The following is a 15441-nucleotide window of genomic DNA, read 5'->3' on the forward strand; positions in this document are numbered from 1 at the left end:
TTCCAGCCCTGGAGCACCCCCACGGGGTTGCCGACGATGCCGGACCAGGGATGTTGCCAGACCAGGGAAGTCCAGATAAAGGAGGTACAACCTGTATTAGGTATCTAAATAAGGAGGGCTGAAACGCAAAGCCTACAGGCTTCAGAGGGATAGCCGTGTTACATGCTGAGTCCCGTAAGATTTTCGCTTAGCCACACTAGGCCATAGGCTTCAGAAATGCTTGACATAAGTGACCAAACAGTGACCCTATGCCACAAGATTACAGAAAAAGATTTACCAATGGGTGACAGATGATGGATACATACTGCAGAACAATGGACAGATGGACATGGCAAATGAGAAGACAGATGCATATTGCAGAAGGATGGATGGATGGATATTGCAGAAGGATAGATTGATAGATGGTAGAGGGAAGGATGGATATTGCAGAAGAATGGATGGATCGATGATGAATAGATGTTGAAGAAGATCAGATGGATGTGGCAGATAGGAAGACAGACAGATGGATATTGCAGAGGAAAGATGGACAGAGAGCTACTGGTGATCCAGAGAAATGAACAACAACCAGTCAAGCCTGCCATGAGAGCTCCCTCCAGTCAGAACTTGCTCTTATTTTTTTTCCAAGGCTGCAGTCTCTGCCCTAGCCGTACAGATTCCTTTCTATGTTTCTTCCCCACTATCTTTTTAAAATTCATATGGACGTCCTATGCTGACATCCCATTGCGTCCATATAACTCTGTGGGGATTTTCAGGGATGGGAGAAGGGGGTTCCCGAGCTCGTAGCTTTCTGCCATGTTATATCGCGATTCCTAGAGAGGGCAGCTCACCTACTTACCAGATCAGCAGTCGGGGTCACCAGTGTTGTCAGTTGTTGGCTGTTCTCTGTGTGTGCTGCACCAGCTCTGGCCAGGTAGCCCGTACAGCAGACTTCTATCGAACTGTCCAAGGAAACCACAGGCTCGGTTCAGCGGGAGAGGCACTTGGCCAGGTTTATTGCTAACAGAGCACGGTATTAATGCCGTATATGTGATACAGGTGCACTCAATACATATATGCCCGAGACAAGGGACTCGGCTCAGTGAGGCCGGGACTTTCTGCTCCCCCCCTCAGCCAGACAAAGACACCCCCTCTGTGACCCACCCTTTTATACACTGATACAAACAATTTACGTATTGCCCCTCTGATGTGGTTGGTTACCACACTTTACCTGTTGGTTTTCTCAAAACACCTCTATCCTTCACCCTGTCATCCTGACCTTATCTTTAGGAGGGGTCGGTGTGTCCCTGTATCATCTTCAGGGAGCGTGTTTAACTTGTCTTGGGGGTGTTTACCTTGTATTGCAGTGTTCTGGCACGATCCTTCTGGAATGTGCTTGTGTGAATGATTAGTGCCTAGAATTGCTCGGTTTTTTGCCATGCCAGCCCTAGTCTTGGCAAGTTTATGTATTGGACAGTGAATCTGCAAGCAGGCATCTGCTTAGTAACAGGGCCTGAGTTTTGGTTATAGCCTGATTCTTGCTAACTTTACTTTAACTCAGCAGGGCCTGACTTAAATTAAGGCCTTAGGTCTAACACCAGGATCCTTATAGCAGGCCTCATGTCTCAGGATCTCTCTTCTGATAACATCCTCTATGTCCATCCACCCCTTCACTCTATCCATCCCTCCCTCCCCATCCACAACCTTCTATCAATCCATCCTGCCATCAGTCTCTCCCTCTCTCCCTACACATATGGAAGTCTCCATCCCTCCCTCCCTCTCCACACACCCCCTCCATCCATCTGTCCATCCCCTGACAGTGTTACCCATTGCTGTAGTAACTCAGGTCTGTTCATGCCTTCACCTCTGCCATGTTTGCCTGTTAATTTCACTCTGTCTTCTGTCTGCCAGAATCAATGGAGTCTAGTGACATTCCTCCTTTGTCAGTGTATAATTCCTTCCAGGGCCTTTAGAACTGGCCACCGCTATCATAGACAGCCAGGCCGGCATGTGCAAGGCCACCTGCATGAGTGAGGTGTATAAATCCCCTTGACTTTCAGTGGGTGTTCAGCCCCTAACACCCTGGCACCCCTTTTACAATACCCAGTCCATCCTGTCAAGTGTTGGGGCTCAATCCCATGGAAGCTCAGCGCCCAGCATCTCCCAACAGGGGAAATGGGGAGATTTTCAGAAGTGCCAAAAATGCAGTGGGTTCCCCTAGTACATATGGCCAGGAGCAGGTACACACAGGAGTCCACTCAGCCCCTCACCCAGTTCAATGGGAACAGCTTCTTATGGAATCCAGCCTCACCCTGGACAGCTACCCAGGGTGGGGAATGGACATGGGGCCTTTCCCTTCTAAGGGCCATCAGTTCCAATAAAGCCCCAGGGTGGGGACTGGCTGGCTCAGGAGCATGGGGATGGGACATGGGGCCTTTTACCTCTCAGAGTACCAACTCTCCCAGACAAGACTGGCTGGCTCAGCAGGGTTGAGAATCTGATTACGGGTAATTGTTTTGGGTCTGGTCCCCAATCTGGGTGTCTGTGGGAAGTGGTGCTGTCACAGATGGGGGGATCTAGTCTCCCTGACCCACATCCCTCCCTCCAGCTCACACCCACACTGCGAGGTAGGGGGAGCTTTGAGAAGGATCAAGGGCCGGTTCCCACCAGAGGCTGAGCTGACAGTTGGTCAAATCATGACTCCCACCACAGTAGCACCAAGCCAGGGCGAGAGCTCAGACTCTGTTGTTAGCTACCGAACCATTTCCCCCAGATTCACTCTAGATGTGCGCGGTACCCAGCAGTGCACAGGTGCTAGGAGCACCGGGGGGGTCCCAGCTAGGTGGGTCCCCAGCTGTGCCTGGCCCCAGAACGGGCAGCCCCCCATTGGGCAGGGCTCCAGGGGCTCAGCTGTGGGGGGCGTGACCCAGTTGGGCTGTATATTCCGCCCCCCCACCAGGAACAAAGATGGCCAAGGACCACCGGGTGGGTAGAAACATCACACTGAGGTGTCCCCCTCCATCCCCATCTCTGCTGCAGCCCAGGTGCCTGGAGGAAGAGGTCAACAAAGCTGGTTCAGCGGATGTCTCAGCCCTAGCCACATGCCCCAACAGGCATGTGCACAGACCGGGGGGTGGGGGGTATCAATGCAAGCTGCATCAGGGGGCAGCTCTGCCCCATATGTGCACACCGCTCCAGGCTCTGGAGGGCGACTAGCCACAGAAGAACCTTCTTCCAGCTCCTTCACCGGGGCACAAGGAGGGAGGGGGGTGGCGTTGCTTTGCAAGACGCAGGCCAGCGAGTCTGTGAGCCTGCGGGTGGTGAGGGCCCCAGCCAGACACAGGAGCCCTCCTGTTGCAGAGAGATGCTGAGATGAGGCCGAGTTGACCACAGCACAGGCCTCAACTGGCCCCTCCTCTTAGCAGCTGAGCCACCTCCCCCGGCGCAGCAAGTCAGCAGGGCACTGCCCAGCGTGAGCGCAGCCCTGCGATGCCCATGGCCCCACCAGAATGGACTCAGGGGCTGAGAGGTCCCAGATGGCACCTCCCCTTTTCCACCCTCACCCCCCAGCTGATGTGGTGGGGGGGTCCAAGAGCTGAGATGGGAGAGCCCTCACCCACATCCCGGAGCACATGGCCCTGAGGTTTCCTGCCTTGCATTCCCGGTGCCGATCCAGACCTGTAACCCGTCTCCCAGGCAGATGTCCCCTCCCCAGCAGCGCCCTGACAATGTTGCTCGTACTCCTGCTCCCCAGCGCTCAGGCTGGTGATTGCGGGGGTCATAGTGGCCCCGATGTGCACAGTCCCCAGGAGGTTCATGGCCCCAAACATGCATGGCCCCTGGACTATAGCACCCCAGATATGCACAGGCCCAGGGGTGCAGGGCCCAAGAAGTGCATAACCTCAGAGGGTGCAGGGCCCCAGAAGTGCACAGCCTCCAGGGGTGCAGAGCCCCAGATGTGAATAGCCCTGAGGTTAAGGGGGCCCAGATGTGCACAGTCCAGGGGTACAGGAAGCCACATGTGCTCAGCCCCCAAGGGTGCTGGGCCCCATATCTGCTCAGTCCCCAGCGTGTTCAGGGCCCCAGAGCTGCACAGTCTCCAGGGGTACAGGGCTTCAGATGTACAAAGCCCCAGGGGGTGCAATTCCCCATATATGCACATCCCCAGAGGCTCTAGGGCCCCACATGTACACAGCCCCAAAGGTTTGCTTTCTGCTAGCTCTGCAGGGTGGCTGGTGACTGCCTTACTCTATGTGTGAACTCCTCCCCGGTAGGATCCAGGGGATGTGGTTTACCCTGAGCCAAGCGTGGCCAGTCCTATAAGTGACCCCAGAGACAGACACATTGTCTCCTTCCCCAGGCGCCTTCTGATGCTGCTGCTGCTGCTCCTGTTTCCCATGGTCTTTCCCCTGCCCCCCGGGGCTCAGGCTGGTGAGTGCAAGAGGGGATAGGCCCCCCTTGGCCTCAGAGGGAGTAGAGCTTGGCACTACTGGAGCTGTCTGCAAACCATGGCTCCTCCCCAGAGTCAGATGCTTCCACCAGGGCCATGGGAGTGTCCCCAGCACCCAGCTGGAGTGCTGTGGGGCTCCAGGGGCTATTGGTGTTTGCCCAGGACCCAACTAGGGAGCCTCAGGTCCGTGGGGCCTGGGGGCAGTTATCAGTGTGTGTGTGCCCACAACAAAGCTGAGGTGCCCCTGAGCTTTGGGGCCTGGGGGCATCAGTGTATGACCAGGACCCATCTGGGGAGGCATGGGGTCTGGGGGCAGGTGTGCAGGGACCTAAAGGGGCAAGGGGAGAGGAGGGGGTTGATGCTACCATAATAAATCCCCTGAGAGGGAGGCAACACACAGAAATTCAATAAGTTGCTGATGTGAACGGCCAACTCCTAGACAGGAAATGCAGGTCTGTGCAGTCTGTATGGTTAGAGCGGGAGAAGAGGGGCTAGGAGCCAGGACTCCTGGGTTCATGTTCCAATTCTACCAAACTCTGGTCTCGGACTGGGTCTGTTCAGTGCCTAGGACAATGGGGGCCTTGATCTTGGATAGCGGAGGGATACACCAGCTGGCTGGATCGGGAACCTGAATTAAATCCTTCTTTTGACACGTCTGCTAGGGGAGATCATTGGAGGACAGGAAGCCCAGCCTCACTCTAGACCCTACATGGCCTTTGTAAGAATACAGAGAGAAGGAAAGGGAGGAAACATGTGTGGAGGGTTCCTGATCCGGGAGGACGTGATGGTGACGGCAGCTCATTGTAACTGCAACCTTGGGTAAGAAATGCAAGATCCCTGCCCCTTAGCCAGCCATTCTCCGAACCTGGGGCCAGGTCAAAGTTACTCCCCACCCAGCAGGGGAAAGGCCCTGGAGTGCTGGCATGATCTACACACACCCACTTTAACAAGGTTAATGACCCATGCCTGAATCCAGAGTATTGGCCTGTCTGCAGCACCTGCATCCCCTTATATTTCACAGCAACATCTCCGTGCTGCTGGGGGCCCACAACTTTGAAATAGATGAACTGGGGACGCAGAAAATCTGGGTACGTCGCCGAATCCCCCACCCAGAATTCAATGACGAGACGTTTGAAAATGACCTCATGCTGCTGCAGGTACTGGCCACATCTCAGCTCCCACCCCAGTGACCTCACACTGCTGCAGGTATCACCCCATCTCATCACTCCACTGTGACGGATTCCCCCTGGGGTGCTGCTTGGAACTGGAGTACCACTGAGCCCACCTGACCCAAAAGCCTGGGCTCCCTTTACACTCTGATGGTGTGACAGGCTCTCAAATCCCCTCCAGCATATATACATGTAGGGACACATCCAGCTGCAGCTTCACAGCGATGCTGAGATCAGCACTGCATGGGAAGGACTGGCTAAGGAACTGCCCAGTACTCAAGTGCACACCCCTATCTAGAGACTAAACCCAAAATTGTACCGTCTTATCCTGCACAGAGAACTATACAGCGTAAGGTCATGAAATTCACCCCCTCCCTCAATGTGGAGAGGGATACGCACAGCTTTCTGCCCCAAGTTATAATTTCCATATACACACTGGGTTTTAAACAAAACAAAACAAGTTTATTAACTACAAAAAATAGATTTTAAGTGATTATAAGGGATAGCAAACAGATCAAAGTAGATTACCTAGCAAATAAGACAAATATGCAATCTAAGCTTAATATACTACACTGCTTACAAGTAGCAAATTCCCACCCTAAATGTTGTTTTAGGCAGATTGCAGAGATTCTTGAAGGGCAGTTGCATTTGCCTGCAGCTTAAAACTTCAGATATTTTATTTACAGGCTAGACAGTCTTCCAGCCTGAGCTCAGTCATTCTGCCCTCATTCGGTCTTTGTTTCTTAGATGTTTACAGCCGTCATCCTGGACGGGGATTCAGTGAAGAACGAGCCATGATTATATCACTCCCTTGCCTTAAATGGGTTTTACATATGGCGGGAATTTTTTGTCTTCCAGTGTGATTCCCACCCCTGGTCAGTGGAAAAATACTAATATTATCATGAAGTCCAGTACCAGGTGGCTTGATCACATGAACCTGCAGCCATAACATAAAGGCTGTTTGCAGTGTTCCCGGGAAGGCTTGCCTAGGAAGGCTCCTCAGTAAGAGATTAGCATCTTCTAAGACCTATTATTCTTCCTAATGGTCCTTACCAGACATCAATCTAGACTGACTGCATTCTGTCTAGTGGATATTCCCCAGGTGTAAACACATTTGTAATAGGTGCATAGACAATATTCCTAACTTCAGATACAAAAATGATACATACAGATAAATATGATAGTCATGTTCAGTAAATCATAACCTTTCCAATGATATCTCACATGCCTTATCTTGCACAAAATATATCATAATTGTGCCATACTCATATCCTAACATTACTATGAAGAAGATGGGTGTGATGGGCTCGGCCACAGAGATCCCCTTGGCCCTGTCACCTGATGTGCTGAAATTACCTCTGAGCCCATTTTTCCTGCCAGCCTGGGCCTCCAGAACCCTGCCTGGTTGAGCCAGACATGCTAACCTGCTGCAACACAGACACAGAATCTGGGCCACATCCCCAAAGCTGCAGACCTTAACTGAAAACAGCTCAGCAGGTCACCTGTCTCCAGCATTCAGACACCTAGCTCCCAGTGGGATTCAAATCCCAAATAAATCCATTTTACTCTGTATAAAGTTTATACAGGGTAAACTCATTAAATGTTCGCCCTCTGTAGCACTGAAAGAGAGATTTGCACAACTGTTTGCCCCCCCCCAACTCCTCCAGGTAACAATTACTACACTGGGTTTATTAATAAACAAAAGTGATTTTATTCAGTATAAAAAGTAGGATTTAAGTGGTTTTTAGCAATAACAGACAGAACAAAGGTTTCAGAGTATTCACAGAGCAAAATAAAACAAAACACGCAAGGCTAAGCTGAATACACTAAGAAATCAGCCACAAATAATAACTTCTCACCCTAGATGTTACTTCAGGTAAAATCCTTCTCAGGTCAGTTGCCTTTTCTAACCTGGGTCCAGCCTGTTCTCACCCACCCCTGTGGTTACAGTCCTTTTGTTTCCAGGTGCTTGCAGGTATCTCTGCGGGGTGGGTGGGTCACCTCTTAAGCCAGCTGAAGACAGCTGTTGTTTGCTTCCCCAACTTTATATAGAACTTCCCTAAGGCAGAAAACCTTTATTTGAAATCCCACTCCCTCTGGAAAAGTACCAGATTCCAGATGGAATTCAGTATCAGGTGAGAGGGTCACATGTCACTGTAAGACCCCCAGCCTCCGTTCTTCCTGGGTGGGCCCACAGGTCACAGGGAGGCTTGCAGGTAATCAGGGCATTCACAAGTCATTGTTTCTGAAGCACCTTTAATGGCTTCCACTTCAGATGTTTGCATCAGCAATAAGAGTTTATGTCTTGTTCACCTACCACCAGACATGGAAACAATCCATGCAAACAAATAGGATGAACACACTCAGTGGATTATAAGCTTTCCAATGATACCTTACAAGGGGCATTTAGCGTACAGCAGTTATGCCATATTCATAAGCATATTTTCATAAAGCATATGGAGTGCAATGTCACAATGGGGTGTAATGCCACCCTGACCCTCAGTGAATCCACACTACTGCAGGTACCACTTTCATTCCATCCTCCCCTGCCCCCCCACTGACCCCCACACTGTGGCATGTAGCATCACAGTCACATCACCCCTCCACCAGTGACCTCACTCTGCTGCAGGTATCACTCTATCCCATCACCAAGCCCCCTGTAGCCACATGGCATCACAGATTTGCACAGTTCTCATGGGGATGCCCCACCTGGTCCCATCTAGCACCATCCCCCCAGGATAGGATGCATCCCTCAAGAGGAGTTTGATTTCCCTTCTCTCTCCCATCCCCCACCCTGCATCACAGCTGATGGACAAGGCCAAGCTGACCCAGACGGTGGGCACAATCCCCCTGTCCCAGAAGAAGGTGAAGAAGGGGGCAGTGTGCAGCGTGGCTGGCTGGGGCCAGACCAGTAGCAAGACAAACTCCCAGCCCTCCCCGACCCTGCAGGAGGTGGAACTGATGGTCATGGACAAGAAAATGTGTCTGTCTCAGCCCTATCTGCACTATGTCCCATCCAGGATGCTGTGCGTGGGGGACCCCCAGGAGAGGAAGTCGCCATTCCTGGTGAGTGTGGGACAGGGGCACGCAGCACCTGGGGCAAGGTGCTGCTAGAACAGGAGACCGACAGGGCTGGGCAGAATGGGGAAAGTCAGGATCCATGGTGAGCCAGGCAGATCCTGGGAACCAGGAATCAGAATTGCCCAGATCCTAGGAATCAGGAATGGAGGCTAGAAATCAGGGACAAGAACCAGGCAGTTCTTTCAAATGAGGAATGGATGCTAATAATTTGGGACAGGAACTGGCAAGATCACAGAAATCAGGGACAGAAATCATCTGGATGTTCAACAGGTTCCAGAAATCAGGGACATGAATCAGCCACATCCTGGAAATCAGGGATGGATCTTAATCGTGAGGGAAAGATCCCAGAAATCAGGTTTGGAAATCAGACTGATCCTAGGAATCAGAAAGGGGAATTGCTGAATCAAGAACCCAAGGTGGATCTGAGAAATCAGCAGGATATCCTAGAAATCAAGGGCAGGAGTGAGCCAGATGCTGGAAATCAGGATTCGGAATCAGGGACAGGAATTGAGCAGCTTAAAGAAATCGGGGATGGATGCTAGAAATCAGACACCAGAATCGGGCAGATTCTAGAATTCAGCGACAGGGGTTGGTTGGGTCATGGGGTGGGAGCCCTGGGCGTGTCCTGGGAATGACTTGACTGTGAACCCCCAGGAAGTGGGTTACAGAGGTGGATTACAGGACCGTGAATACAGAATGCAGCCCACTCTTTGCTTGGACATCGGTAACCCTGTGCCTGGTATTTACTTCTCAGGGCGACTCTGGGGGCCCACTGGTCTGTGATGGGAAGGCCCGGGGCATAGTCTCCCATGGCAGCGGTGACTGGTCAACTCCCAGTGTGTTTACCAGGCTCTCCATATACGTCCCGTGGATCAAGAAAACTCTGCGCAAGCTGAAGCCTTAGAGGGGAGCATCCATCTCTAGTGTGAGTGGAGAGCTAGACGGGTATTGCAGAGCAATGGCTGGCTATTGCAGATGGATGGATGGATGTGTAGCCAATGATTTTAGTTGATTGATCATTTATTCTTTGATGTTATGATTCAACAACATGTTATGAGTTAAATTGTAGGATTACAGAAATATAAGATTGATCAGTAGTTAGAAGGGATAATTAGGTATTAGGGGTCTCAGTAAGGAGGGCTCAAACACAAGGCCTACAGGCTGAGGCCTGTAAGATAGTAGCTTAGCCACACTAGGCCATAGGCTTAAGAAATGGTTGACATAAGTGACCAAAGAATGACCCTATGCCACAAGATTACGGGGAAAGATGTACCCATATGTGGCGCTGCGAAAAATGAACAATAAGAGTAATTTTTTGCTTACAAGATCCCCGGCAGTGACATTTTTCTAACACGTGCCCTAACTGTAGGGTGCACAACGTGCATAAAAGCTAATGAGGCATAGTTGGAATCACATTATAAAAAAAGGATGCCCAGATCAGGAAAATTGAGCTTCCTATTGGAAACACCAGCAGGAACCACCCCTCTAGTGAAGATCATTTGGCCAGGCATCCATCAGACCTTTAGAATATCATGAAAGGATGTGAGTAGAAGTATATTTGTAACTTGTTCACCGGTCTTTATAGAATTTCTATATGTTTGGGTAATCATAACTTTAACTGTAACTTCAATAAAACTTGTGAAACAGACAGGGCCTTTTATGTGTGAAATGTACGTGTGGTCACAACCCTTTGTCCTTATATGTTCCTAGAGACTCTAAATCTGAAGCAAGTAGCAGAGGTGACTTTCACTCTGTGCGTTTGAAACTGTAGCCACTAGAGCCGAACCTACGGTGGTGTAATACCAGACTACAAAATTCACTTTAAATGAAAGAAAGGGCAACAGATGGATGGATATTGCAGAAGGATGGATAGACAGAGGATGGATAGAAACTTTGAAACAATGGATGGATGGACATGGCAGATGAGAAGGTAGAAGGATAGATGGATGGGCAATACAGAAGTATGGATGGATGGATGGATATTGCAGAAGGATGGCTGGATAGATGGATGGATGTATATTACAAGAGAATAGACAGATTGATATTGAAGAAGGATGGATGATCATGAATAGATACTGGAAAACGATGAATGGATGGACATAGTGTATGAGAAGACAGATGGATATAGAAGAAGGATGTATGGAGGGATATTGCAGAGGAAAGGAGGACAGAAAGCTATTAATGTTCCAGAGAAATGAACAAACAATCGAGCCTGCCATGAGATCTCCCTCCAGACAGAACTTACTCTTATTTTCCAAGCCTACAGTGGCTGCCCTAGCCTTACAGATTCCATTATGTGTTTCTTTCACACTATCTTTCTAAAATTCATATGGACATCCTATACTGACATCACAGTACCTCCATATCTCATCAAACTTTGTGAGGATTTGCAGGGAGGAGATAAGGGGGTTCCCTAGCTCATAGCTTTCTGCCACGTTAGTTCATGATTCCTACAGAGGGCAACTCACCAACTTACCAGATCAGCGGTCGGGGTCACCAGTGTTGTCAGTTGTTGGCTGCATGTGCGTTCTCTCTGTGTCCTACACTGGCTCTGGCCAGATAGCCCGTACAGCAGACTTCTATCGAACTGTCAAAGAAGACACAGACACAGTTCAGTGGTGAAGGTGCTTGGCCAGGTTTATTGCCGACAAAGCACGGTATCACTGCCTTATATGTGCTACAGGTCCACTAACACATTTAGGCCTGTGACAATGGGCTCGGCTCACTGAGGGGGGTGAGTCTCCACTCCCCCCAAAACCAGACAAAGACAACCCCTCTGTGACCCCCCTTTTATACACTGGTACAAATAAGTTATGTATTGCCCCTCTGATGTGGTTAGTTACCACTCTTTACTGTGTCCCTGATGGTTCGCTCAAAATATCTCTATCCATCACCCTTTCATCCTGACCTTATCTTTAGGAGGAGTCGGTTTGTCCTTGTGTCACCTTCAGGAAGTGAGTTTACCTTGTATTAGGATGTTCTGGCACTGTCCTTCCGGAATATATTTATGTGAACACTTAGCGCCTAGGAGTGCTTGTGTTTTTTGCAACACCAGCCCTGTGCTTGGCAAGTTCATGTATCAGATAGTGAATATGCAAGCTGGCATCTGCTTTGTCACAGGGCCTGACCTTTGCTCATAGACTGACTCTTGCTAACTTTACCTTATCTCAGCAGGGCCTAACTTTAGTTCAGGCCTTAGGCCTTACACCAGACCCTTTATGGGAGGCCTCATGTCTCAGGATCTCTCTTTCGACTATACCTTCCATGGCCATCCACGCTTTCTATCTGTCCCTCCCTCCCTCCCCATCCACACCCTTCTATCAATCCATCCTGCCATCCTTCCCTCCCTATCTCCCTATGAATATGCAAGTCTCCATCCCTTCCTCCCTCCCCATACTCTCCCTCCCTCCATCCATCCATTCCCTGACAGCGTTATCCATTGCTCTAGTATCTCAGCCCTGTTGGCACCTTCACCTCCACCATGTGTGCTTCTTAATTTCACTCCCTGTCCTGTAGCTGTCGGTATCTATCGAGTGTAGTGACATTCAGCCCTCTTGGGTGTTTATTTCCTTCCAGGGCTTTTAGAAATGACCACCGCTATTGCACACAGCCAGCGGGAATGTTCAAAGCCACCTGCAGGAGTGAGGTATCAAAATCCCATTGACTTTCAGTGGGAGTTGGGCCCCTAATACCCTGACCCACCCCCCTTTACAATTCCCAGCCCATCCTGTCAAGTTCTGGGTCTCAATCCCATTGAAGCTCAGCTCCCAGCATCTCCCAATTCGGGGATATGGGGAGATTTTTACAAGCACCAAACATGCAATGAGCCCCCTAGAATGTATGGCCAGGAGCAGGTACACACAGGAGTTCACTCAGCCCCTCACCCAGTGCAATGGGAGCAGCTCCTCATGGGACTCAGCCTCACAGTACACAGCGACCCTTTATGTGGGGGTGGGTGAGAAATGGATATGGGTGTTTCCCCTCTATGGGGCAGCATCCCCCATCCAGCCCCAGGGCCAGGGACTGGCTGGTTCCTGGGGATGGGGAATGGGAGATGGGGCTTTTCCCGTCTAGGGGGCTCTGACTGCAAACCAGACCCAGGCCTGGGTACTGACTGGTTCAGGTGGGTGGTGAATGGGACATGGGGCCTTTCCCTTTTAGGGGGAGCCAACTCCCATCCAAGACTGGCTGGCTCAGGGGGGTTGAGAATCAGATGCATTGTTTCTGCCTCCACCTGCAATGCGGGGGTCTTTGGGAAGCCATGCTGTCAAAGACAGGGGGCTCTGGTCTCCTAGATCCATATTCCTCCCCCCAGCTCACACCCACACGGAGGGGAAGGAGAGCCATTGAAAAGGATCAAGGGGCCGGGTTCCCACCAGAACCTGATCTGAGTCTTGGTCAAACCACGGCTCCTCCCACATTAGCACCAAGCCAGGGTGAGAGCTCAGACTCTGTTGTTAGCTGCTGAGCCCCCTCCCCCATCTTTGCTCCAGATGTGTGTGGTGTCCAGCTGTGCACAGCTACTGGGTGTAGAGGGGGAGATCCCAGCTAGGTTTGTCCCCAGCTGTGCCTGGCACCAGAATGGGCAGTCCCTTGCTGGGCAGGGCTCCAGGGGCTCAGATGTGGGGACTGATCTCCCCCCACCACACCCATGTGGTGGGGTTTCCAGGAACAGAGATGGCCGAGGCCCCAACTGGCAGGTGGAAACATCACACTGACGTGTCCCCCCCAACCCCCGTCTCTGCTCCGACCCAGATGTCTGAAGGAAGAGGCCAGTGAAGCTGTCAATGGATGTCTCAGCCCTAGCCACACGCCTCATCTGATGCATGCATGGAGTGGGCGGTGCGGGGTAGTGCAAGCTGCATCAGGACTCAGCTCCACCCCAGATATGCACAGCTCCAGGCTGGGCCAGTGCCCATATGTGCCCCAGCCCCAGCTGTGGAGGGCGCAGAGCAACAGAGGAACCTTCCTGCAGCTCCTTCACCTGGGCGCCAGGGAGGAGGGGGAGCAGTTTTCCTGTGCAAGACAGCAGGCAAAGGCGTCTGTGAGCCTGCAGCTTGTGAAGGTTCCCAACCAGACACAGGAACCCTCCCAGTGCAGAGGGACGCTGAGATGAGGCCGGGTTAACCACAGCACAGGCCTCAGACTAGGCCCCTCCTTTTAGGGGCTGAGCCACTTCCCCTCCCCGCAACTCTGCAGGGCTGCAGGGCACTGTCCAGGGTGAGCACAGCCCTGCAATGCCCATGGCCCCACCAGAATGGACTCAACAGCTGAGGGACCCGAGATGGTGACTCTCCTTCTCCACCCTCCCTGCAGCTGGTGTGGTGTGGGGTCCAAGCGCTGAGATGGCAGGTCTTCCACCCACACCCTGGAGTGCATGGCCTGGAGGTCTTCTGCCTTGCATCCCCGCTGCCCCGCCAGGCCAGGCCTGTAACCCACCTCCCAGGGAGATGCTGCCCCCCATGGGCCTGACAGTGGTGCTGCTCACTGGTGCTCAGGCTGGTGCCTGGGGCGGGGGCATTAGGGCCCCAGATGTGCATGTCCCCTGGACTACCGGGCCCCAGATTTTCCCAGGCCCAGCAGATTACTCTCTGCTAGCTCTGCAGGGCGGCTGGTGAGCGACACCCCACGTGTGAACTCCTCCCCAGCAGGAACCAGGGGCTATGGTTTACCCTGTGCCAAGTGTCACTTGGGGGGCCCAGCCCCTCCTAGTCAGGTCTGTAAATGACCCCAGAAGCAGATGCATCACCCACTTCCCTGATGTCCCTCTGACAATGCTGTGGCTGCTCCTGTTCCCCATTGCCTTTCCCCTGCCCCCCGGGCTCAGGCTGGTGAGTACATGGGGAAGAGCCCTGCCCCCACAGCCCCATAGAGAACAGAGCCTGGATATGCTGGAGCTGTCTGCAAACCCTGGCTCCTCCCTAGTGTCAGATGCTTCCACCAGGGCCATCGGTGTGTCCCTAGCACCCAGCTGAAGTACCATGGGGTTTGTGGGGACATTGGTGGCTGCTCAGCACCCAGCTGGGGAGCCTCAGGGCCGTGGGCTCTGGGGCGGTCATCGACGCGTGTCCAGGACCCAGCTAGGGAGCTGTAGAGTCTGGGGCAGGTGGGCAGGGAGCTAAAGGGGCAGGGGGAGCGGAGAGGGTTGATGCTATAATAATAAATGCCCTGAGGCGGCGGGGACACCGTGAAGCTCAATACACATGGGTGTGAACAGCTGGCCCCTAGACAGGAAATGCAGCTCTGTGTGGTTAGAGCAGCAGAGGGGGCTGGGAGCCAGGACTCCTGGGTTCAGCTTCCCGCTCAGGGAGGGCAGTGGGTTCTGGGGGCACTGAGGGCAGTGGTGGATTCTCGTGGTTGGGAGGGGGGCACGAGGCATCCTGAGTTCATTTTCCAATTCTACCGCACACTGCACCAATGATCTGGAGCGAGTCGATTTTTCTCCTTGTGCCTGGATTTCCCAGTGTGTGAAATGGGGATGAGGATCCGTCCTGTGTCTGTGTAAACTCTCTGGGATTCCTAATTTCCCCGTAACCTGTGCAGCCGCGTGGCCATGCAGCAGCCTATTTAGCGCCACACGGGCGCTTAGGGAACCCACCCGGGGACCTGCCGCAGCAAGGGGAGGGTGCCCCTCCCCAGGCCCCCACCTAGCCTGTCCTCCAAACTGCTGCAGTCGGGGGAGGGGCGGCCCAAACCCAGCCCTGGCCCGGACCTGCAGCCCTCCCCCACCCCCAACGCTGCTGCCTGTGGCCCAGACCCACCGCA

At 52.4% G+C, this 15441-nt stretch overlaps 2 protein-coding genes across 2 annotated transcripts in view; one reads left to right on the forward strand and one right to left on the reverse strand.

Annotated features, from left to right (window-relative positions):
• The window catches only part of LOC141996971 (cathepsin G-like), a 97175-nt gene that overhangs the window by 13943 nt on the left and 67791 nt on the right, over positions 1–15441 (reverse strand). The gene's annotated exons all lie outside the window — the stretch shown is intronic.
• Positions 37–9580, forward strand: LOC141997631 (mast cell protease 3-like). Its single transcript, XM_074970052.1, has 6 exons — positions 37–84; positions 4251–4407; positions 5089–5245; positions 5448–5583; positions 8401–8661; positions 9431–9580. Exons 1-6 carry the CDS (start codon positions 37–39, stop codon positions 9578–9580), a joined length of 909 nt encoding a protein of 302 aa, XP_074826153.1.

Source organism: Natator depressus, chromosome 13 (assembly GCF_965152275.1).
Source record: "Natator depressus isolate rNatDep1 chromosome 13, rNatDep2.hap1, whole genome shotgun sequence".
In the NCBI taxonomy this organism is placed as follows: domain Eukaryota; kingdom Metazoa; phylum Chordata; order Testudines; family Cheloniidae; genus Natator; species Natator depressus.

Bases quoted from the DNA above. Each gene is read 5' to 3' on its own strand.
- LOC141997631 (XM_074970052.1), top strand. From the start codon at position 37: ATGCCGGACCAGGGATGTTGCCAGACCAGGGAAGTCCAGATAAAGGAG. The intron at 85-4,250 runs GTACAACCTGTA...CCTCCCCGGTAG, and splicing joins GGGAAGTCCAGATAAAGGAG to GATCCAGGGGATGTGGTTTA. The intron at 5,584-8,400 runs GTACTGGCCACA...CCTGCATCACAG, and splicing joins ATGACCTCATGCTGCTGCAG to CTGATGGACAAGGCCAAGCT.